Source organism: Ananas comosus, linkage group 7 (genome assembly GCF_001540865.1).
Source record: "Ananas comosus cultivar F153 linkage group 7, ASM154086v1, whole genome shotgun sequence".
Classification (NCBI taxonomy): Eukaryota; Viridiplantae; Streptophyta; class Magnoliopsida; order Poales; family Bromeliaceae; genus Ananas; species Ananas comosus.
In genome coordinates this window covers 14533218-14555852 of record NC_033627.1, presented here as the reverse complement: position 1 = coordinate 14555852, position 22635 = coordinate 14533218, and the positions used below count along the sequence as shown (strand labels likewise).

Sequence of the window (22635 nt, the reverse complement as noted above, 5' to 3'; positions counted from 1 at the left end):
TGAACAAGAAGTGTGCCTAAACAAGAAGTATTCACCTTCCAAGCAAATGCATTAATTGATGGAATATTTAACCTTTATGCATGAGTGTATTTATGTATATATATATATCCTACCCAATTAGATCCAATGATCTTACACCCATGCACTAAATTACAAAGTATCCACCAAACTACATCAATCATCATATAGAAAAACGAGGACACATAACTGTGATATAACTCGAAAGTTCGGTACTAATCAAAATAAATAATTGAGTAGATATATAAGCACCAGATCTAATTATAACCCCAACCCCTCTGTCTCCCCTGTTATATTCCCATGGTCATAGTCACATTTCGCCCCCCTCTCCCTCTCTCTCTCTCTCTCTCTCTGCGTGGGTGTGTAAAAATGGAGACCCAACAATGGTCACTCTCCTCTCTCTACTCCCACCCACTGTTCGCCACCCTCGTCTCCCTCGTCCTCCTCGTCGTCCTCTACGTCCCCCGCCCCCTCCTGCCACTGCTCTTCTCCCCCGTCCTCCTCTCCTCCTTCCTCCTGCTCTTCGCCCTCCTCCGCCTCGGCCCCGAGCCCCCCGAGCCCACCTCCCCTCCCCCGCCAAAACCCACCTCGGAAACCCACGTGGGCGCCGCGGAAACCCATAAAAATCCCACCTTTCGCGGCGAGTTCGTGGAATGGGGCCGCAGAGGGGGCCCCCTCGAGGTCATCTACGAGGAGTACGAAGAAGGGGCCGAGAATGGGGAGGAGGGCACGGATTCGGAGAGCGAGAGCGAGAGTAGCAGGGGCTCTGCAGCGGAGGAGGAGGAGGAGGAGGAGGAGAGAGCTTGGTGGGACTCGGGGGTGAAGCCATGTTTGGATTGGTGGGAGGAGGAGAGCGACGGGCTCATAGAGATCGCCATTGAAGAGGAGAACCTCATAGAGATCGACATCTCCGCGGGACGATGATCGTCATCACAATGGCCGCGGCGGAGCCCTTCATCCTCCGCCGTCGGATCGTTGCGAGCGGGGGCTTTGGGGGTTTTTTACTTAACCGAGGGGCTTGTCTACTAAATTTTGGTTTGTTGGAGGGGTTTAGTGTGAGATTGCAATGGCCCTGCAGCGAAGGGTTTCCGAGGAGCGTTTGTCATTGTTCTCGTGTACATAACCAATCGCGTGCGATAGTTCTTCTTTTTTCTTTTTTCTTTTTTCTTTTTTTTTTTTATCCTTACATAAATTATTTTGGTAACACTGATAGAGTGTGGCATTTACTAATGCAACCCCGCGATTATTGGATTTGCTATCCGAGTTAATTAACATTTTTTTTCCTTAAATAGTTGTACTACTTTTTCTTTTTTTTGGCTATATTCCTATAAATATGCAAATTTGGTTATGTTAGTAGGTCATATTTCTTTGAAAATATCATATCATCTTTCACTTGACATGCCAACGAGGGTATGATTAATTGCTATTAGCTACACAATTTGCAATTGCCAACATTGGTATGTCTTAATCAAATAATAATAATACTAATTGAGTAATTATGATAAAATTTGGCTTATTTTATTTTTTTAATGTGACACATCTATACGTGGTTCTCCAAATAAATATATAGTAATATATTTTTATATGTTTTCATCCTAGCATATAATTTTTTGCTATTTTAATAATAGAGTTAAAGTGGCTCTTAATACCACACGGGCTCTAAGCTTCTTAATGATCTTTTTGTAATCGGCCCAACCCAATTCAACCTCTTTACAAGATGTTTCTAGATTGGGCTGGGCTTGAGAGCGGTGAGATGTTAAGTTTTTGGCCCATTAGTTATGATCAAACACGACACAAATATAATTTGATATTAAAATCTATTTAACGCTAAAATATAAAATAAAATAAATCAAAAAATATATAAAAATATTTCTGTGCATACCGATGGTTCATCGTTATCTAAACTAAACCGCATGAACTTAAATTATTAGCGATGATCACCGAACGATTACCCAAGTGAGCGGTTGAGATTCGTCCAATTAATTAGTCGGCGGAGATTCTGTACGCACCGGATCTACGTAGAATCTGTTCCATGCTTAGCTTTTCTCGGACAAATCTCACGGCGTGTATTTTCGTTTTGTTTTACGTCCTCCTCTCTCTCCACATGCGCTTTTCTTGGTTGACAAGTCAAGCCCGAAAAGACATTAATACCCCTGCCATTCGATAAATGCACCCCTTCAGTTTAAACATCCACTCCTTTGCCCCTCTTAATTATGAACCCAGTAAAAAAAAAAAATTATAATAAAAATTATTATATTTGGAATGCTATTTTAATTTTTTATAAATTAAATAATGATGGTCTTCGTAATATACTTTTGAATTTTGTAATTTTTCACTACACTTGCTTGATATGTGCTGTAGATTCTTTGTATTGTATTTTAATTTTAAATAAATTATTAATTATAAAAAATAAGTATGATATAATAGATATAAAAATATATTATCGTTAGTGGGCAGAAATTTTTTAAATAAGTAAATATAGTAATGCAATAGAAGTTAATATCAAAATTTTTATGACTCATTTGTTAAAAGTTTATAATTCAAACTTAAATTACTAAATATAGTTTATTCAAATTTAAATTTTATGTATTAAATTTTTATTAATACAGTATTATTTTATTTCTTGTGAGAGAAAATTTTGACTATTTTAAAAAGCACAAACTCCATGCAATGTGAACTCCGAAAAGGGCGGAGCGCGAACCTCCCAATATTCCGAAAAGGGCGGAGCGCGAACCTCCCAATATTCGGGAGTGAACGTATCAATTAATTAACTAATCGAAAATAATATTTTAGCGAAGAAAAGGAATCGTTCTCGGTTGCTCCCTCTAGAAGACGCGTGTCCCCTATAAATACATTCTCTCTCCCCTCTCTCTTCTCTCTCCCGCAAAGCGCTTTTGCAACCGCCCACAACTACGCTCTCTCTCTCTCTCTCTCTCTCTCTCTCTCTCTCTCTCTGTTTCCTTCTCTTCTCCTCTGGAATCGGATCGAAGACGAAGACAATGAGGTTCTCGGCGAGCTTCTTCGATCGCGCCTCCCAAGCTTTCCATGGGAGCTCGACATGGTCGAAGCTCCTCGTCGTCGTCGCCGCTAGGTCTCTGCCCTCTCCTCTGTTTCGATCTCTGTTTGGTTGGTGGTGATCTTACGTGTATTCGAACCCTAGGGTTCGGCATTGTGCTCTTCGTCGTCTTCTTTGATCCGGTTTTTAGTTTGAATATAACTCTTTTTTCTGATGATTTGTGCGTAATATTAGTGATTCTAATGCTCTGTATGTGATGTACAGGTACTCTTTTTTTGATCCGTTGTCGTAGGGGCATATTAGTTAAGATTCGATGAGGGAGTTTAGTACGATGTTGAATCGATTCATGGTGCTACTTGCTTGATTTTTTTTGTTGATGCTTTAAAATAGTGGCGTTTATTAGAACGGAGTCGTTTGAGAGGTAGTTTGATTTTGGTTTGATGCGAGAACGAAGCTCTGGATGAGGATTAGGGTATTATGTGAATGAGTATGATCGAAGATGTGGATGAATGGAGCTATATGCTCTATTTTTTGCATTTTTTTTTAAAGGATGTAATGGCCGCCGAAGCATCCTATCTTATTTTTTGCATGGTTGATGCATAAAAAGTTGGCTACCAATTGTTGCTAAGTGGTACTCATGGACATGATTATAGATACTCTATGTAAAAGCTTTGTAAAAATTTTGTTGCACGTTGTACCAAAACATACATGATTTGTGGAATCCTATTGGGAGGAAACAATGGGTAATTTTGCTTGATGAAATATCTCCTGCCGAAAGCAAATTCGCGTTTGCTTGTTTCACTTAATTGTATCTTATTTACTAGGGAGGAAATAATGCAATTTTGGATTTTTTAACTAGTTCATTGTTGTAGACTTCGGGAAAAAGATCTTCTTGATATGATAATATTTTGCCGAACAAAGTGTTTTACGTGTTTGTGTTTGCCAATCTTGTGTAACTGCTTGTTTTGATTTCTTTCCTCAGTAGCGGCGGAGGTTTGGTGGCTTATGCTGATGCAAAAGCAGATCTGGGCCTTGTGCCTTCTCAAGCAACTGAGAAGAAAAAGGTGCTGGTTGTAGGAACTGGTTGGGCCGGCACAAGTTTCTTAAAAACTCTTGATGCTTCTATGTACAATGTTCAAGTGATATCACCTCGTAACTATTTTGCATTCACCCCTTTACTACCAAGTGTAACATGTGGGACGGTGGAACCACGCAGTATTGTTGAGCCGGTCCGCAATATCCTGAGAAAGGTACAGCTCATTTTGGTTAATGTAAACAGAGTAGATAGTATATCTTTGCATCTATTAAATGAAATAAACAAATCTTGAATAAGTTCATACGAATCTTTTATGGTTTTGCAACTTGACTTTCTTCCATCTCATTTTTAATCAATACTGTGGTATTAAAAAGAATTAACACAATATTCTAATGATTTCACTGGCAGAAAGGTGGAATGATTAAATTTTGGGAAGCCGAGTGTTATAAGATTGATCAGGTGAATAAGAAGGTTCACTGCAGATCTGATATAGGGACCAACTTGGATGGTCATGGTGAATTTACTGTGGATTATGACTACTTGATCATTGCAGTTGGAGCAAAGCCCAATACATTCAACACCCCTGGTGTGGTGGAGAATTGTCATTTTTTGAAGGTTTGTTCTAGATACTGTCAGTGTAGGATCCTACTTTTTTTGCATGCAATTCTGTAAGTTGTGAGCTTATTTGTGTTTGCTGTCATGTAGAGTAATAAAATACGCGAACTTTTGAACTTACATGGTAATGTCTGGTCAGCCTTCAGCATTATCTGGACAAGTCATAATGCTCTCATGTCTCAAGGGTGCAAAAGAGGAAACAGTAGAAACTAGGGCTCAGGGAAAGGTTCCATGGCATGAGTAAAGACTTCTTTTCATTCATAAATTTCACATCAAAATACATGTAGCTATGCACCTGTTAGGAGCCTACTTAACTACGCCCCTTAGAAACTCTCCGAGATAAAAGGAATATCTAGCTTGATCCTGTATTATAATTGTATACACTGTGTCCATCAAGTTTTGATTCTCTGTTATCTTAAAACATTTCTGGAAGGAATTCTTCCGTCCCTATTTTTTATTTTCACCAGATTCACTTTATCTGATCCAGAGTTTAACTGTTTTATGACTATTAGTCCTAATTGGGGTCCAACTTATGACCTTTTCCATAATAGCAAGAAACTTCAAATTCACATGATATTTCTCCAAAATTTAATATATAAGCTAATCTTCAATTTGAATCGACTTAAATCAGATTGAAAACAATTAAACCTAAGCCAACTTGACTCGGTTAGAACTCAAATTATGGTTCTGTTGGACTAAGTTTGACTCACGTAAGTGTCAGTTTATCGTTACATAGATAAACAACTTTGCAGGAGGACTCCCCAGTACTTTTCAATCCAGATAGTCTGTCATTGGTTTTGATTTTCATCATCTGTTCTTATTGAACTTTTCTTACTTGTCGTTATCCAGGAAGTAGAGGATGCTCAAAGAATACGGAGGAGTGTAATGACCTGTTTTGAGAGGGCTAACCTTCCAAACATTAGTGAAGAAGAGAGAAAGAAAAATTTGCATTTTATCATCATTGGTGGTGGCCCTACCGGTGTAGAATTTGCTGCAGAGCTGCATGATTTTGTCGCTGAAGACTTATCTAAGTTATATCCTCATATTAAAAACTTAGTGAGCATATCACTGATCGAAGCTGGAGATCATATTTTAACCATGTAAGAGTACTTTGTGGCTTCTATACCTTCAGTATTTCTTTGGGCTCATATTATGCAAAACATGAACTCTAGAATGAAGGTTTTTGAACCTTAAAAGCAAAAAATGCGCGTTATATATCATTGTTGTGACCTTTTGTAATTAGTAATTAGAATATTGGCTGCCCTAAAACTTTACCCGGATTTCAGTTTTATCCTCAATAGTTTCAATTATGACAATTTAGTTATTGAATTTGCTTAGGCCAAGTAATAACGCCTCCCTTTAGCCGACTGTCTGAAAAGTGCCACATCAGCCTACTAAAAAGAAATTTCATCAATCAATGTCTTTGTTACTGGAATTCCCCTATTGATATTCTCTTGGCATGTTTTGTAACCTAACCATTAATCCGTCTTCAACTTATCGCAAATTTCCCTATGCAGGTTTGACAAAAGAATCACTAAATTTGCTGAAGAAAAATTCCAGAGAGATGGAATAGAAGTGAAAACGAATTTCCGAGTTGTGAAAGTGTCTGATAAAGCCATCTTTATGACTAATCCAGCAACCGGCGAGATCTCTGTTCCCTATGGAATGGCTGTTTGGTCTACTGGAATTGGGACACGGCCTGTCATTTTGGACTTCATGAAGCAAGTTGGTCAGGTAAATTAATCACATTGCTGTCGGAACCTTTATCTATCAGGTTCTATTAGTATCTACCAGATGGTTTCAATTGACCCAATCATTGACACATTTATAGGGTAATAGGCGTGTATTGGCGACCGACGAATGGCTTAGGGTCCTCGGTTGTGATGATGTATATGCACTTGGTGATTGCGCAACAATAAGCCAAAGGAAAGTCATGGTATGTACAATTGTTGGTGGGGCTGATTTCCTACGTTCTTCTGTTACTCTTGTTGTTAATTCCATTTGAGTTGCTCAACATACACAAATTTAAAGTTGCTGTACTATATATCTTTTTGGAAAGAAGTGTGTAGTATTCAGCCTTTTTTCAAAATGGTGCTTAGATGGATTTTCTGAATAATAACAAACTTTGCACAAAAGTCATCTGAAACTTTGCACCACAAAATTAATAGTAAACTGACTTATTAGACCCAATTAGGATCCAATTAATAATTAAAATGATGATTTATCTTGTCATGCGAATCTTCAAGAAGGAAGCACGTATTGCGCATTGATAAACTGTATCCTGCTCCAACAGAAGAATGCATCAAGCTTAGACGTAATTATTATACATTGAAGAGAACGGTTTGTCTTATGTGCTTTGTACAAAAATTTTTGCAGGAGGATATCTCTGCAATATTTCGCCTGGCAGACAAGGATAACTCTGGAACATTAACTGTGAAAGAAATCAAAGATGTGCTAGCTGACATATGTGAGAGGTATCCTCAAGTGTCACTCTATCTCAAGAGCAAACAGATGAAGAACTTTTTAGATCTGCTGAAGGATTCAGAAGGAAACCATGTGAAGGAATCTAAAGAACTGGACATAGAAGAGTTCAAGAAGGCACTTGCTAATGTGGATTCAAAGGTCAAGATGCTTCCAGCAACAGCTCAGGTAATTCATGGCGGAGAGAGGACTTGAATGTTTAATGTGGAACACTTTTTGAGTTAAATGCGCTTTTTGTGATGATAATTTTTTTTTTTTTTTTTCAGGTTGCTGCACAACAAGGTAATTATCTTGCTCGGTGCTTTAACAAAATGAAAATTTGTGAAGAACACCCTGAAGGCCCTCTTCGCATAAGGGGAACAGGGCGTCACCGGTTTCACCCTTTTCGGTATGTGGACTCGTTTTTTGTATATGATAGTTCATAGTTGCTTGCTTTTTGTACTGAATTGCATTACAGAGGAATAATACATGAATATGTCATATGAATATGTCATATGAATTGCATCACAGAGGTCTAATTGTTTGTATCACTATCACTATTTTTCTAGGTATAAGCATTTTGGCCAATTTGCTCCGTTAGGTGGAGAGCAAACAGCTGCGCAGCTACCTGGAGATTGGATATCAATTGGTCACAGCACCCAGTGGCTATGGTATTCTGTGTATGCAAGGTAAACCTTCCGAATCATCATTTGAATTTGTGCACGCTTTTGCTCATAATTCTCATGCTTTCATGTTCAAACTTATCTTTCAAAAATCAGTAAGCAAGTGAGTTGGCGCACACGGTTCCTGGTGGTATCCGACTGGATGAAGCGGTTCATCTTTGGTAGGGACTCGAGCTGCATATGAAGGGCTGAGCAAGAGCTTTAACCATTCATTCTACATAGGAGAGTTTGCGGACCTGCAAAGGTAGTTTACAAACTACCTGCATATTGGATCACTTCCTGGATCTTTTAACCCCCTTATTGTTTCTTTTTTTTCTTATTACTAAATCATTTTTTCCACGTATAATTTGTGTGACCTTATCTATTGCTTGCAAAGGCGAGCGAGGTATCGACGTGAATTTTGAGTTTTTTGAGATTTACTTTTTCCGTCTTTTTACTTTCAAGTTTCAATAAACACATCTTTACCAGATATGTATCTTTGGATATTGTCTTTGACACTTTGAAAGAGAAGATATAGATGTCATAAGGTTATTATTTTCTATGACAATTATCCTTGAAAGAAAGAGAACTGCGATGGTATATAGAGCATGCTTCGTCCCACTTTGTTGGGCATGTGTTGCACGCTTTTGTAGCATGTTGTTATTTTTGGTAAATAATGGAGCTTATTGGATTCCTTTTTTTTTCTATTTTGGTGCCCTACGAATAGTAGAGAACGCCAATATCGACAAAAGAGGTACGAGATCTGAATAAATAATGCAAGAGTTACAAAACCCAAGTTTATTAGTGGATGTGATTCTGAAAATGGAAAAAAAATAAATGTAAAGGACATAATTTAACTACCATTCATTTTAATTTGATTATTTGATTTTTTTATTTTTTAATATTGGTATCTAAATAATTAGTTACTCATTAAATTTAAAATTTAATTGTGTTATTTATCTTTACGTGTTTAACTAATATATTTCAAGAGTAAAGCTACTATGCTATTCGAAACATAGAGAATCTGATGCTTTTAATTTTTTAATCGTTTCTTTTTTTATCATTTGTAATCTTTGAATTAATATTATTATTATGTGGGGACCACTCAACTCTAGAGGGACCACTTAATTCGGAGGGACTACAATCATCTTTAACCATTCAACCCTTAATTCAAGGGCCAAAAAGTCGAAGCATCAAGTCCTCTATACTTTCGGTAGTATGATAGCTCTACACTACATTTTAATACAATTTATGCAGCTATATATTTAAAGTAAACAATTAACTTAAATTTTATATAGAAAAAAAGCATCAAATAATTTAATTAAACTGTACTAAAATTAAAGTTCTAAAAAATTAGACAGTGGAACAAAAATGACCTGTAGTTCTGATAAATTGTCTATGTTCGTGGAAAAAGAAAAGAAAAGAGGGGAATGCACTTAATTGTGTAAATTGGAATTATATATTATGTGTTCAAGTAATCTATCAAAAATTGTGCGATGAGCAAATATAGTTTCTTTAATGATGTTTTTCGACAGCGAAGCTTCTTGCTATATACAAAGTATCTATTGGTAAACAAGGCCCCCCGTTGTAAGGCCACTGTTGAGTACGTCACTACACACCAACGACGCAAAGCTAGCAAGCTCGTCGCTATAACACGTGGGAAGAGATAAAGCACTCAATTAGTTGGTGCCATTTTTCACTGTTTAAATAGTAAAAATTATATGCTAATCAAATAAACTAGTAGATGCATTTACTCGCAGAAAAAAATATAAAGCTGGATACGTGCATCTTTTCCATAATTTTTCCTTTTCCAATTTAAAACACGTACTTCCTAGTGTACCCAAACTTCAATGCATGAGAAATTTTAGGACCTACAACACTATCCTTTGGATTCCTACTATCTAACATACTAAACCCTCATTTATGTATTTAGGTTACTGTGTGAACCTGCAGTCTCATATATGTCCCACAAATAATAATAATAACAACAATAATAATAATGCGCTTAAATCCTTATATCCACCATCATATACTCCATGACCCCGCTTCTCCTCCTTCAAGCACCACCACCGCCGCGATGGCCACCGACGACGACGACGACGACGACGACAAGCCCACATACAGCTCCTACATCGACATCTACGACGACCGAGAGGCTGCCGCCGACCCCCCACCCGACGGCGACATCGCTAGCGGTGGCGGCGTCTGCCCACATTACTCGTGGTGGGCCGACGAGTGGGACCGCGCCTTCGTCATCGTGTGCACGCTGGGGCTCTTCATCGACCCGCTCTTCTTCTACGCGCTCTCCGTCAGCAGGGCCGCGATGTGCGTCTACGTCGACGGGTGGTTCGCGGTGGCGGTGACGGTGCTGCGGTGCATGGCCGACGCCGTGCACGCCTGCAACATGTGGGCGAGGAAGGGGAAAGGCAGGGTGGTCGTGAGATGGCCCAGAAGATCATCTCCGCGGGCATGCAAGGAGAACACAAACTACTGCTTTCGATCGAATAAGGGGTTCTTCTTCGATCTCTTCGTCATCTTTCCATTGCCTCAGGTGACGTTCTCATTCATTTATTTTGCTTCTCCAATTAATCACCACCTTAACATACCATTAATATATATATATATATACACACACACACGTACGTTGTTAGTAATTAATTAATTTCATTACTTGTTGTTGCAATTGGTCTAAGTAATATTCGTGAAATTGTTTGCTTTCATAGTTTATATTTTATTTCTTTTAGAAAAAAAATCATGATAACCGCAGCCTCAAAATTAAGATAATTTTTTTTAAAAAAAGAGAGAAAGAGAGAATCCAGTGAACAGCTGATTAATTTTTCTACTTATTGTAAAAGTAATATTCCTCCCGCAGGCCTCTTGAGCTCCAAGTTTTAATCTGAAATGTCCGAAGCGCATCGGTTTTCTTACTCTGGAATATAATTTTGTAAGCGTGGGAAAATGTATTAATTTGGAGATTAAAGTAATTAATAAAACATCCCCATCACACTCATGTATTCATTCAGGTATCAGACGTATCAGGCCAGTCCAAAAACTTTGGTTGATTAGACATTTCAAAAGCCCACGTCGTACAACAAGTGGTTGTAGCGACGTGGTATGGAATTAATTACGAGAAGCACCTAACGTACTTCAAAACATTTTTATACTTAAAATATCGAACTCATCAAACTATGCATTTCATTGTTTTCGAAGCCATACCCCCTCCTTTCTCCAGGGGCAAAACTTACTGTGTAAAGATTCCTCATGTCGATCAAATCTCAGTCTCGCTTATACATGTTCATTAATTGCTGTTCCCATAAAATGCTCCTCAGAGAGAGAGAGAGAGAGAGAGAGAGAGAGACACACACACACAAACAATAAGTCTACACTGACATGTGCATGTGCTACATAACATAGGCTTTACTTGGGCCAGATTTTGACCAAGGCCTGTGAGGATCTCTGACGCGAGTACGAATGGCCCAGCTCAATTAAACCTGGCTCGAAATGATTAGGCTACATTTTTGGGTTTGCCTTGGACCCAAATTCATTATCATTAAGCGTCCGTTTGATATTGGCACCACAACAGAATTAGATTATAGGAACACACTTTTAAAATATTTTTATATAAGTGTTCCATTTATACCAAATTTTGTTTCAAAAAAAATGTACTAAGGTCTAAATATAAACCAGTAATTTTCTTTCCATGCAATAATTGTGCATTTTCAGGTTGTTTTATGGGCGGTAACTCCGGCCCTAATTCGACGAGGATCGACGACGACGGTGATGACGGTGTTCCTGGTCGTGTTCGTCTTCCAATACCTGCCCAAAATATACCACTCGGTCTGCGTCCTGCGCCGGCTGCAGAGCTCCGCGGGCTGCATATTTCGGACTATATGGTGGGGCATTGCTCTTAACCTGATTGCCTACTTTGTTGGTGCCCATGTAAGTACTCCTAAATTACTAATCCTCGCATTAATTAATTCAATAATCATGTATCATTGAACCGTTTCTTATATTTAGTCAATATATTAATTAATGCTTGTTGGTCATAAACTAATTAAAACTATAAATGTTACTGTTTAATTACAGGCGGTTGGTGCATGCTGGTACTTGCTGGGAATCCAGAGAGCTACAAGGTGTCTCAATGAAATGTGCACCGAAGCGAAAAATTGCACGCTTGAAACAATAGGATGTGCAATTCCTGTATACTATGGTGTTGCCAGAAACAGCAACAGCATGAGGGGAGATATTAGTGAGATAGTTGCTTGGGCTAACAATACGAAAGCGAGGAATGTATGCTTAGATAGCCAAGATAACTATGCCTATGGTGCCTACAAATGGACCGTTCTTCTCGTTTCGAACTCGAGCCGACTCGAGAAAATGCTTCTGCCCATTTTCTGGGGCCTCATGAATATCACGTACGTACGTAAGGCGATGTTATATTTACCTTTTAAATTAAGATCTCGTTTCCTTTTTTCAGGTTTATTCTAGTTGCAGCTTCTTTGCTGATAATTTTCATTTACAGTGTCAAGTAAACAGTCAAATCTATGAGCTTTAATTAGTGACAAAATGCTTACATACACAACTTAACCAAAATGAAAGCAAAAAGAAGATCATGACTTTTTTCTTTTAGTTGAATACTTTGATCATATGACTAGTTTCAGAAATGGACAGTTTTTTTGAAAAAAAGAGGCTACTTAACTTAGAAAGTCAATCTATATATATATATATACTCCTCTTATTAACTTCTATGATCACTACCATTACTGGATATTTTAACAGCTCTGTTATGTACCATGTGCTTTTACTTCAGCACCTTTGGCGGCGGCCTCGTGAGCACAACTGAATTGCTCGAAATCATCTTCAACATCATCGTCGTAACGACGGGGCTTCTCCTGGTTACAATGCTAATAGGGAACATCAAGGTATTCCTATATATCTAGTGCTACATATATATATATGTTCCAAACGCTGAAAACAGGATAGAGAATAGTTATGTATCGGCATCGCATGCAATGCAGGTGTTCCTTAATTCTACGACATCGAAGAAGCAGGCACTGCACCTGAAGATGAGAAGCATGGAGTGGTGGATGAAGCGTCGAAAGTTGCCAAAGGAGACGAAGCAGAGGGTGCGGCTGTACGAGCGGCAGCGGTGGGCCGCAACGCGCGGCGTGGACGAGTGCGAGATGATACGGCACATGCCGGAGGGGCTCAGGAGGGACATCAAGTATCATCTCTGCCTCGACCTTGTTCGTCAGGTGATGTAGCCAAAAGCTCTAAAACTTTTTTACGCTGTCAGATACATAACTTCTGCTTCTGAACTATAAAAAAAAAAAAAAGAATCTCGATCCAAAAGGCCACTTTTAATCGATTTTATTTGTTTAAAGTAATGCATTGATCATTTGTTGCAGGTTCCATTGTTCCAACACATGGATGAGCTAGTCTTAGAGAACATCTGTGACAGAGTGAAGTCCCTCATCTTTCCAAAGGGAGAAACTGTACGTCTGAAAATAACACCACTGTTGCTTTGGATCACATTTATGTCTCTCTACATGCAATTAATCGTGGATTTTCAGAAACTTTTTCCCTTTTTGCCTCTGTAACCTGCATAATATGTACGTGCATAAGAAGTAGGATTACAGTATTATTATATTATGTCTAACCCCTTCTTTGTGTAACTTAAATTTTGGCGGCTTTGATGGCTCAGGTCACAAGAGAAGGAGACCCAGTGCAGAGAATGCTGTTTATAGTGAGAGGCCATTTGCAGAGCAGCCAAATCCTCCGGGATGGCGTGAAGAGCTGCTGCATGCTCGGCCCCGGCAACTTCAGCGGCGACGAGCTCCTCTCCTGGTGTCTCCGCCGCCCCTTCGTCGAGCGACTCCCGGCTTCCTCTTTCACTCTGGTAACGTGAAACAACCGTTGCTCTATAACTTATGTAAGCTGCTAAAGAACGGTGCTTTTAACTCATTTTACGCTCACCGCGTTATGTAGGTGGTGCGTGAATGATTTTAAAGAACGGTGTTTTAATCATTTATACTCAACAGGTGACGCTGGAGACGACGGAGGCGTTTAGCCTGGAAGCGAGCGACGTGAAGTACGTGACGCAGCACTTTCGGTACACGTTTGTGACCGAGAAGGTGAGACGGAGTGCGCGGTACTACTCGCCGGGGTGGCGGACGTGGGCGGCGGTGGCGATACAACTGGCGTGGCGGCGGTACAAGCAACGGGCTTCCCTCGCTTCGCTTTCTCTCGTCATGAGGCCGCGACGGCCCGCGTCGTCGCCGGGGGAGGACCGGCTCCGGCACTACGCAGCACTCCTCACCTCTCCCAAGCCAATTCAAGATGAGCTCTCCTGATATCATCATGCACAAAATGTTTCCTTTTCCTTCTTTTTTTAAAAAAATTTTCTAATTAATATCAAAATTAAAGATATTTAACTTTAACAATTCAGGACTCGAATAATCTCTAACCTCACGTGGGAGAGCAGGGGTGCTAATATTTATGAATTGTACTTTGTAAAAAAAAAAAAAAAAAATTTACGAATTGTAGTAACAAATTTAGTGCTTGGTGCAATTTAGGCCTTGTGGGATGCAACTTGGGTTCGGTTCATCAAGGCAAACCAGTTCGACTCAAAATGGTTAATGGGTCAAAAATGAGTTGTCCAATTTGATATTTAGATTGGACTAGAATTAGAAATTTTCAATCTGAATTTGTGAGATCTCGATTAGGTTAGGATCGATGGATCCACATTTAACCAATTTGAACTGATTTAACCAAACCCCATCAACACTTACGTGTCGTACGTAGAAAAGATAACAGTATACAACTTAGTTTTAGCATAATTTTACATTCACGTTTTGTTCCTTAATCCTAGATAAAAATCGTAGAATACAAGAAAAGGGATTAAGAAAAAAAAACCTAACATTCTAGTTTAGGTGGTGCAATTATTCCTAAAGAAATTGATTTTTAATGTCACTTTCCTTTTTGTGCATGTGGTACGTAAAGATTGGAATATCTCATGATCAATGTATTATCAATTAATTATGCTTGTGTTAAATCTAATGATTGAACTTAAAATCAAAATTAAAGAAAAATATATTAATAAAATTAACAAACCATATGCTTTCCACATTCAGAAAAAAAAATCAATAACATATACAAAATGGAAAAAATAAATTAATTAGGACATGAATAATTTAGGAAACAAATTATTGAGTGAAAGATCAACATCAACTTTAGATGCAATGTTGTAGTGATGTCGATCATGGGAGAAGGGATGGTGGGGCTGAAACGTCATTTAAATGCATGCAAACAAATCGGGGGAAGGTGCCGCGAAACTGCATGTTCTCGTCGAAGAAGCTACAAGCACCACAGAGCTCGATCGCTAACGTATTCATCGCTCTCTTCTTTGTAACAGTTATACCATATAAAATATATTATAAACAAATTTTATTATTATATAAGTTAAACAGTATAACTATAAATGTTATATTATGATAATATTTTAAAAAATTTTATTCTTATATTTGTATATATTTTAAAATTTTTTAAATAAATATTATTATTAGGATTTTTCTTTCTCTCTCTTGTTCTCTCTATCTGTGTATGGTGTCTGTGTGTGTCCAAAAGAGCCAAGAAAACTTTATGAGCACGAGGACAAGTCTCCTGTCTCTTTTGTTGCAGAGGCCCACTGCACGTCTATTCGTAGAAAGTGATGATTAACAGTGACGTACGTGACAATAATAATTAATTTACACAGAAAAGAGTTACTTATGTTCATTTAATTTTAGATTTGTTTAGCTCACTTAAGAACAAGTTTAATATTCATTTATCTTCACCTAATTTATTAAAAAAAAGAAGCATTGGTTAGATCCATGTAATTTGTTTTCAGAAATTGCCGAGTTTTTTAATTACCTATTTGTCATTATAAATATAAATATCTTAACAGTGTTTAATATTGTTATATCAACACTCTTAATTGATTACGTACGTACGTATCCTTCTTAATAGCCAAAGCATGCACTATGACAATAATTAGAAGAACATTACCAGATTCGGTCGTACTCTGTGAGAGATATGTAAGTATAATTAATTGTTAAGTGGGTGGTACTACGAGGAATGCTAGTCCTTTACGCATCAACTTAAGGGAGAATGACTTGGACTTGTTCCGAACCAAAATTGGGTACTAGTGTCTCAAATCAATAAAGAGGGTGCACGGAATCACGAATAAGCCAAAAGTTTGCAGATTCATGCATTCGGAAAGGTAAAAGCCGCAAATTTTTACCAGCAAGAAGCTTTTAAAGTGATGATCGATCATATATATATATATACAAAACATTTACGCTCGATTTCAATTCAAATAATGCAAATTTAAAGTATATAATAAACTCGCTAAATAATGCAATGCAAACTCTTTTTTTTTTTTATTGAGAATTGAATCGAAAAGGATATGATGAGATTTCGAGTTCGAATCTGGTTGACTGAAGAAAAATAAAATCTTTTTATGAGAGATTGTAATTATACAAAATTGATTTAAAAATACGTAATTTGTACTCTCTATAAGGTTATTCTCGTGCCGTTTCGTATTAATTCAATTATAGTCGCTAATTAGGTGTTAGAACTAATTAACCAAATCACCAGACAATTATTTACAAAGAGATCAATCAACCAAAAACAAAAGAAAAAAAAAAAAACCTTAATTAATTAAGCTAGTTAATCTAATAGGTTATCCAATTGTGATCAAAACCGAAGGGCAACATGGTCATATCCATGTGCACCCAATGTTGAAGGACACTATCACACTTAACCAATTAAGTGAAAACTCTAATAACAACATTCACATACACCTCCTTTATCTCCTAGGATGCCATAGTCCCTTCTCTCTCTCTCACACACACACCCCCTCCACAACCATGTCCTGAGGAGCTCCTCCTCCTTCAACACCATCACAAATTCACTACCATGTCAACAAAAGAATCCCCAGCCATAGCCCCAAAAGAATTAAACAACACCGACGATGCCGCCGTCGCTGAGAGCAGGCACGGTAGCGCCTGCGGGAGGAGACGGTGCATGCTGGGCCGGGCCACAGACCCTTGGGCCAAGTGGATTCGCGAGTGGAACCGCTTCTACCTTCTCGCCTGCGCCGCCGGGCTCATGGTCGACCCCCTCTTCCTCTACGCGCTCTCCATCAGCGGCCCGCTCATGTGCGTGTTCGTAGACGGGTGGTTCACCGCCACCGTCACCGTGCTCCGGTGCATGGTCGACGCCATGCACGTGTGGAACATCTGGGTCCAGCTCCGCATGGCCCGCGGAGAGCCCCGCGGGGCGGCAGCGGGGGCGGATGCGGAGATGGAGGTGGGAGGGACTGCGAAGGGCCGGGCCAGGGCGGCGCAGTCGACGTCGTACGTGAAGTCGAAGAAGGGCTTGGTGTTGGATCTCTTTGTGATATTACCAGTGTTGCAGGTGAATTCACCTTTAATTGTCATCATCGTCGCTATCGCTACCATTATCATCATCACCATCTTTTTTATGATCAATTCATTTATATGCTTTGTATGATGACCACCATTCACAAGGAATATATGCGTACGTGCCTTATCTAGATACGTTTATTCCTTGCACAGCAAATTAAAAATTTCAGATTAATTAATTTACAGGAAATAAATAAATTTCGTTACTGATAATATCGATCGTAAGCAATTGTAGAGGAAAAATACAGATAAAAAAGGATGGCATTTGATTCACACTTCATATATAGAAGCACTTTTATACATATATATATATATATATATATATGTAGCGCACCGTCCACACTCTTCTTTAAATGACACACAAAAGCTTCTTTAATTTACACATAAAACGATTTTTTTTTCTTTTACTAAAAACTTAGATCACAACAAAATTGTGTTTATGTGCAAGTCCCACTTTAACACCATATAAACAGCTTAACTTTAACATTTCATTGTCTACTTCAATCGGAAGTTAATTATATATGTTTTTCCTATAATTAATTCACAGATTTACTTTCATTTCATGAGCTAAGCCAATTAAATAAGCAGTGCAAATTTACAGGAGATGGATATACATCGAGTTAAGCTAATGTCATGTCTCTTTAGAACAGAAGTAGTGAAAATCAACAAGAAATAATAATGTTAGGAACCTTTCAAATTAGGCTCTGCCACAGGGTACCACTGCATGTGTTTCAGAAAATAGTGTCAGTGTACCATCATATAGGACACTAACATTTCTGTTTTATCGTACTACCGAGAAGATGCTTTAGATATATATCCATTAAACCAATATTAATTAATTACTAGTTGTATTAATTACCGCGCCTATTACTATTAATTAAGAGTAATACTATATATGCCCATAATTATAAAGAGGTTTACAAGATTACGAGATGACCGGTGTATAAATAATTATACACTGCTCGATCGAAAGAACTGATTAATCCTTTACAAATTTTCTTTATCTCATCTACTTTTGAAATTATGTATGTGACACGAGAGATGTTGAGATGTTTGAATAAATAATGTAGGTTGTGATGTGGGTAGCAGCTCCAGCTCTAATAAGGAGAGGATCAACGACAACAGTGATGACTGTTCTGCTAATAATGTTTCTCTTCGAGTACCTTCCAAAGATTTACCACTCGGTTTGTTTCCTGCGACGCATGCAAAATTTCTCGGGATATATTTTTGGGACTATTTGGTGGGGCATTGCGCTTAATTTGATGGCCTACTTTGTGGCATCACATGTGAGTCCGATTTTTATTCTGATTTTTTTTTTCTTTCTCTGCAGTTAAGATCACCTTTATATNTATATATATATATATATATATATATATATATATATATATATATATATATATATATATATATATATATTGTTTGTTTCTTGCTGACCTTTTAATCACGATTTTTTCTCATTTTTCTCCAAATAATATCTCAGAGGGAAAAAAGAAAAAAAAAAAAACCAATGAGCCGAAATGAGCCAAGAGTCCAGCCAATGGAAAAATGGCCAAAAGTTACATACTAATTAGCCAGACCAAATTTATCGGGTGATGTTATCAGCTACAAAAAATTTGACATTAACAAATAGATTCACCACCGACTATTCCTAGTGCAAGTGACAAAGAGTTTGCTGGTTGGTACCCGAGATTCCAAATTCGAATCCTAATTGATTCATATTTTTAACTAAGTTTATTTCAAAAAGAAATAAACGAAGTGAAACAAAAAAACAAATAGATTCACCAAATTCATTCATCACTGACTTGACTAAAATTAACTCGATTCTAATGAATCCAATCCGTCTCCGCTAAAGATAGTAGTGTGAATCTGAACTGTTTTGCAATTTATATGAAATTTAAGAAGCAATTTTGTGTTGTAGGCTGTGGGTGCATGTTGGTACTTACTGGGGATCCAAAGAGCAACAAAATGCCTCAGAGAGCAATGCTTTGTTGCCAAGGGGTGTGGAGCAAAAACAATAGCTTGTGTGGATCCAATATACTATGGCACAACTACTTCAATCAGAGGAGAGAGGTTATCATGGGCTCAGAACATGCAGGCTAGGGCTATGTGCCTTGATAGTAGTGACAACTACCAATATGGTGCTTACCAGTGGACTGTTACACTTGTCACAAACCCTAATAGGCTTGAGAAGATACTCCTCCCCATATTTTGGGGTCTTATGACTCTCAGGTGAGACTACTAATTATTATAACCTTAGTAAGTTTCAATTTTTGGGGTTCTTATCATTGTTCATATATATATATATATATATATATATAGTAAGTAATTAAGTAGGTGATGAGATGAATATGTAGTTACACATATTTAGTGTTGATATATTATTGATATAATATGTGATATTGCTCAGCACCTTTGGGAATTTGGAGAGCACAACGGAGTGGGTTGAGATTGTCTTCAACATAATCACCATCACAGGAGGTTTATTACTTGTGACCATGCTCATTGGGAACATCAAGGTACCTGGAACTATATATGCGCACTCTCTATATTAAGCACATTAGGCTCGTTTGACTAGTATGGAGTTTTTATATACTGTTACTGTTCAAACACAATTTTTTTAAAAATTTCTCTAAGTTACTCTCAAGTGAATGCAGTGGAACAAAAGATTATACAGCAGTTTCATGACTTTTATTTGCTAAACATATGACTGTTGCCTCAATAGGTATTCTTACATGCAACTACCTCGAAGAAGCAAGCGATGAACCTGAGGCTACGAAGCGTAGAGTGGTGGATGAAGCGGAAGCACCTGCCCCACGGCTTTCGGCAGAGAGTGCGGCAGTACGAACGGCAGCGGTGGGCGGCAATGAGGGGCGTCGATGAGTGTCAGATGATTCGGAACCTTCCGGAGGGCTTGAGGAGGGACATCAAGTACCACCTCTGCCTCGACCTCGTCCGGCAGGTACATGGGCCTTTTGGGCCCAATTGTCTTCTTATTTGGGCCCCCAAAAAATGTGATCTCATACTAGGCTTTTCTTTAGCTTTCATGGTTTCTACTGGGCCACATATGGCCCATTACCTTAGGGGCGTTAAATGGGTCAGATCCTAGCTAGCTATAAATATGAATTTGATTCGGACCCGACTCTGATTTTTCCTAGGACTTTGGATCAAACCCGACAATTTGGGCCTTGTTGGGATCGTGTTGCCAAATTGTCAATTGATCACACTCCAGCTTCAACCTTAATTGGTTGATGTCAATCGCTCTAGCTAATAAATTATCCTCATATATGCTTTGAAATTACAAGGTTTACATGTATGTATATTAATTAATTGCAGGTGCCTTTGTTCCAACACATGGATGAAGTCGTACTGGAGAACATATGCGACCGAGTCAAGTCCCTCATCTTTCCCAAAGGAGAAATCGTAACAATCCGCATCAAATTCTACTTTTAACTTCGTTTACATCTCTTTATAATAAGATCACTTCTTAGTTTGATTTCTTTTGAAACACTCAGATTACAAGGGAAGGGGACCCAGTGCAGAGGATGCTGTTTATAGTGAGAGGCCATTTACAGAGCAGCCAAGTCCTCCGGGACGGCGTCAAGAGCTGCTGCATGCTCGGCCCGGGCAACTTCAGCGGCGACGAGCTCCTCTCTTGGTGCCTCCGCCGCCCTTTCGTGGAGCGGCTCCCGCCTTCTTCTTTCACTCTGGTGACGTGAAACAATCGTTTTTCTATAACTAGCTTTGGCTACTACAGAACTGTATAAAACAACTAGAGTTTTGAGCCCGAATAACTAAAGAACGGTGTTTTAATCATTTATACTCAACAGATGACGCTCGAGACTACCGAAGCATTTGGCTTGGAAGCGAGCGACGTGAAGTACGTGACACAGCACTTCCGGTACACGTTCGTGAACGAGAAGGTGAGGCGGAGTGCGCGGTACTACTCGCCAGGGTGGCGGATGTGGGCGGCGGTGGCGATCCAACTGGCGTGGCGGAGGTACAGGCACAGGAAGACGCTCACCTCGCTGTCGTTCATACGGCCGCGGCGGCCGCTTTCGAGGTGCTCCTCTCTAGGGGAGGAGAAGCTGAGGCTGTACACGGCGCTCCTCACATCTCCCAAGCCTAATCAGGATGATTTCTTGATGTGAGAAGAAAATAGTGAGATAAACAAATTCCGTGAGTCGATAGAATTCAGTAAGATGTGTGTCTTATCTTTTATAATTCTTCACAAATTTGAATATATGGTAATGCTCGATCTATAATTTTCTGCGACCGAACTTTTTTCAAATAGTAATTTTCATATATATATATATATATATATATATATATATAGAATTAGGTTACTATACTATCTATAGTACCGAGCTCCGGTACTATAGTATTTGTTTTCGATTTTAGGGCGTTCAAATCAACGATCCACACCGTTAAATATGATATAGGGTATATAAATTTCTTAGGAATTAAATTTTAATTTTTTTCGATATCGTTTACTTAGTAAATAAATTATATCAAAATGGACGGTGGAAATTGAATAATTTTTAAAATTTGAGCATAGAACTTTTAAATTCAAGATCAAGAATGTTAACCTTAATCTATATAGTTTAAAGTATTTTCTATCAAAATTTGAAGAAATTTAGATTCTTCTACACCGTTAAACTCCAAACTCGTCATAATAGCCATTAAAAATTGACAATTTTGAAATAGTTTGATCATAAAGTAAACCATATCGGAAAAATATAAAATTTTATTTCTAAAAACTTTAAATACCCTAGATCAGTTTTAACGGTGTGGATCGTTAATTTGAACGCCCTAAGATCGAAAACAAACACTATAGTACCGGAGCTCGGTACTATAGATAGTATAGTAGCCTAACACTCTCTCTCTCTCTCTCTCTCTCTCTCTCTCTCTCTCTCTCTCTCTCTCTCTCTCTCTATATATATATATATATATATATATATATATGAGTAAGGCTACTATGTTATCGGAAGCACGGAGCCTTCCGTGCTTCCAGCTCGTTTTCGATGTTGCGATTTTCGAATCGTCGATGGGCTCTGTTAAACTTGATCTAGAGTATTTGAAGTATCTAGAAAATAAATTTTATGATTTTTCGATATCATTTGCCTAGTGATCGAAGGGGCTCAAAATCAATAATTTTAATGGCCGAAGTGAGCCGTTTGCAAGTTTAACGGTGTCGAAATATCCAAATCGCCTGAAATTTTGATAGAAAATCCTTTATACTATATAAAACAAAATCAATATCTTTGATCTAAAATTTTAATATCATATTATCACGTTTGTAAGATTTTTATTTTCAGCCGTTGATTTTGAGCCTCTTGGTTCACTAGGTAAATAATATCGAAA

At 38.3% G+C, this 22635-nt stretch overlaps 4 protein-coding genes across 5 annotated transcripts; all 4 read left to right on the top strand.

The window, feature by feature from the left end:
- Positions 1-1302, top strand: LOC109712385. Its single transcript, XM_020235935.1, has one exon. It carries the CDS (start codon positions 319-321, stop codon positions 940-942), a length of 624 nt encoding a protein of 207 aa, XP_020091524.1. The 5' UTR covers positions 1-318; the 3' UTR covers positions 943-1302.
- LOC109712384 (external alternative NAD(P)H-ubiquinone oxidoreductase B3, mitochondrial-like) lies at positions 2911-8369 on the top strand. The gene is made up of 10 exons (XM_020235934.1): positions 2911-3109; positions 4017-4284; positions 4479-4685; positions 5535-5785; positions 6203-6419; positions 6517-6621; positions 7062-7334; positions 7433-7554; positions 7715-7834; positions 7925-8369. The coding sequence occupies exons 1-10, from the start codon at positions 3018-3020 to the stop codon at positions 8010-8012; spliced, it is 1743 nt and encodes a 580-aa protein (XP_020091523.1). The 5' UTR covers positions 2911-3017; the 3' UTR covers positions 8013-8369.
- On the top strand, positions 9792-14866 carry LOC109712383 (cyclic nucleotide-gated ion channel 4-like). 2 transcript variants are annotated; one of them, XM_020235932.1, is made up of 8 exons: positions 9792-10358; positions 11531-11746; positions 11894-12222; positions 12618-12729; positions 12826-13062; positions 13216-13302; positions 13512-13706; positions 13849-14866. In XM_020235932.1, the coding sequence occupies exons 1-8, from the start codon at positions 9807-9809 to the stop codon at positions 14158-14160; spliced, it is 2040 nt and encodes a 679-aa protein (XP_020091521.1). In that variant the 5' UTR covers positions 9792-9806; the 3' UTR covers positions 14161-14866. The 2 variants fall into 2 exon arrangements, with proteins under 2 accessions (XP_020091521.1, XP_020091522.1); XM_020235933.1 differs by having other exon boundaries at positions 13512-13739; positions 13849-13930.
- On the top strand, positions 16626-21485 carry LOC109712870 (cyclic nucleotide-gated ion channel 4-like). Its single transcript, XM_020236660.1, has 8 exons — positions 16626-17266; positions 18345-18560; positions 19193-19503; positions 19682-19790; positions 19997-20233; positions 20608-20694; positions 20787-20981; positions 21102-21485. The coding sequence occupies exons 1-8, from the start codon at positions 16766-16768 to the stop codon at positions 21420-21422; spliced, it is 1977 nt and encodes a 658-aa protein (XP_020092249.1). The 5' UTR covers positions 16626-16765; the 3' UTR covers positions 21423-21485.

What these genes read in the sequence shown, in the direction of transcription:
- LOC109712385 (XM_020235935.1), top strand. Translation starts at nt 319, where the DNA reads ATGGTCATAGTCACATTTCGCCCCCCTCTCCCTCTCTCTCTCTCTCTC.
- LOC109712384 (XM_020235934.1), top strand. Translation starts at nt 3,018, where the DNA reads ATGAGGTTCTCGGCGAGCTTCTTCGATCGCGCCTCCCAAGCTTTCCAT. An exon ending in CTCGTCGTCGTCGCCGCTAG is followed by an intron (nt 3,110 to 4,016) that starts GTCTCTGCCCTC and finishes TTCTTTCCTCAG; the next exon opens with TAGCGGCGGAGGTTTGGTGG. An exon ending in CACCGGTTTCACCCTTTTCG is followed by an intron (nt 7,555 to 7,714) that starts GTATGTGGACTC and finishes CTATTTTTCTAG; the next exon opens with GTATAAGCATTTTGGCCAAT.
- LOC109712383 (XM_020235932.1), top strand. Translation starts at nt 9,807, where the DNA reads ATGCGCTTAAATCCTTATATCCACCATCATATACTCCATGACCCCGCT. An exon ending in TGGGGCCTCATGAATATCAC is followed by an intron (nt 12,223 to 12,617) that starts GTACGTACGTAA and finishes CTTTTACTTCAG; the next exon opens with CACCTTTGGCGGCGGCCTCG. An exon ending in CGGCTTCCTCTTTCACTCTG is followed by an intron (nt 13,707 to 13,848) that starts GTAACGTGAAAC and finishes TATACTCAACAG; the next exon opens with GTGACGCTGGAGACGACGGA.
- LOC109712870 (XM_020236660.1), top strand. Translation starts at nt 16,766, where the DNA reads ATGTCAACAAAAGAATCCCCAGCCATAGCCCCAAAAGAATTAAACAAC. An exon ending in TGGGGTCTTATGACTCTCAG is followed by an intron (nt 19,504 to 19,681) that starts GTGAGACTACTA and finishes GATATTGCTCAG; the next exon opens with CACCTTTGGGAATTTGGAGA. An exon ending in CGCCTTCTTCTTTCACTCTG is followed by an intron (nt 20,982 to 21,101) that starts GTGACGTGAAAC and finishes TATACTCAACAG; the next exon opens with ATGACGCTCGAGACTACCGA.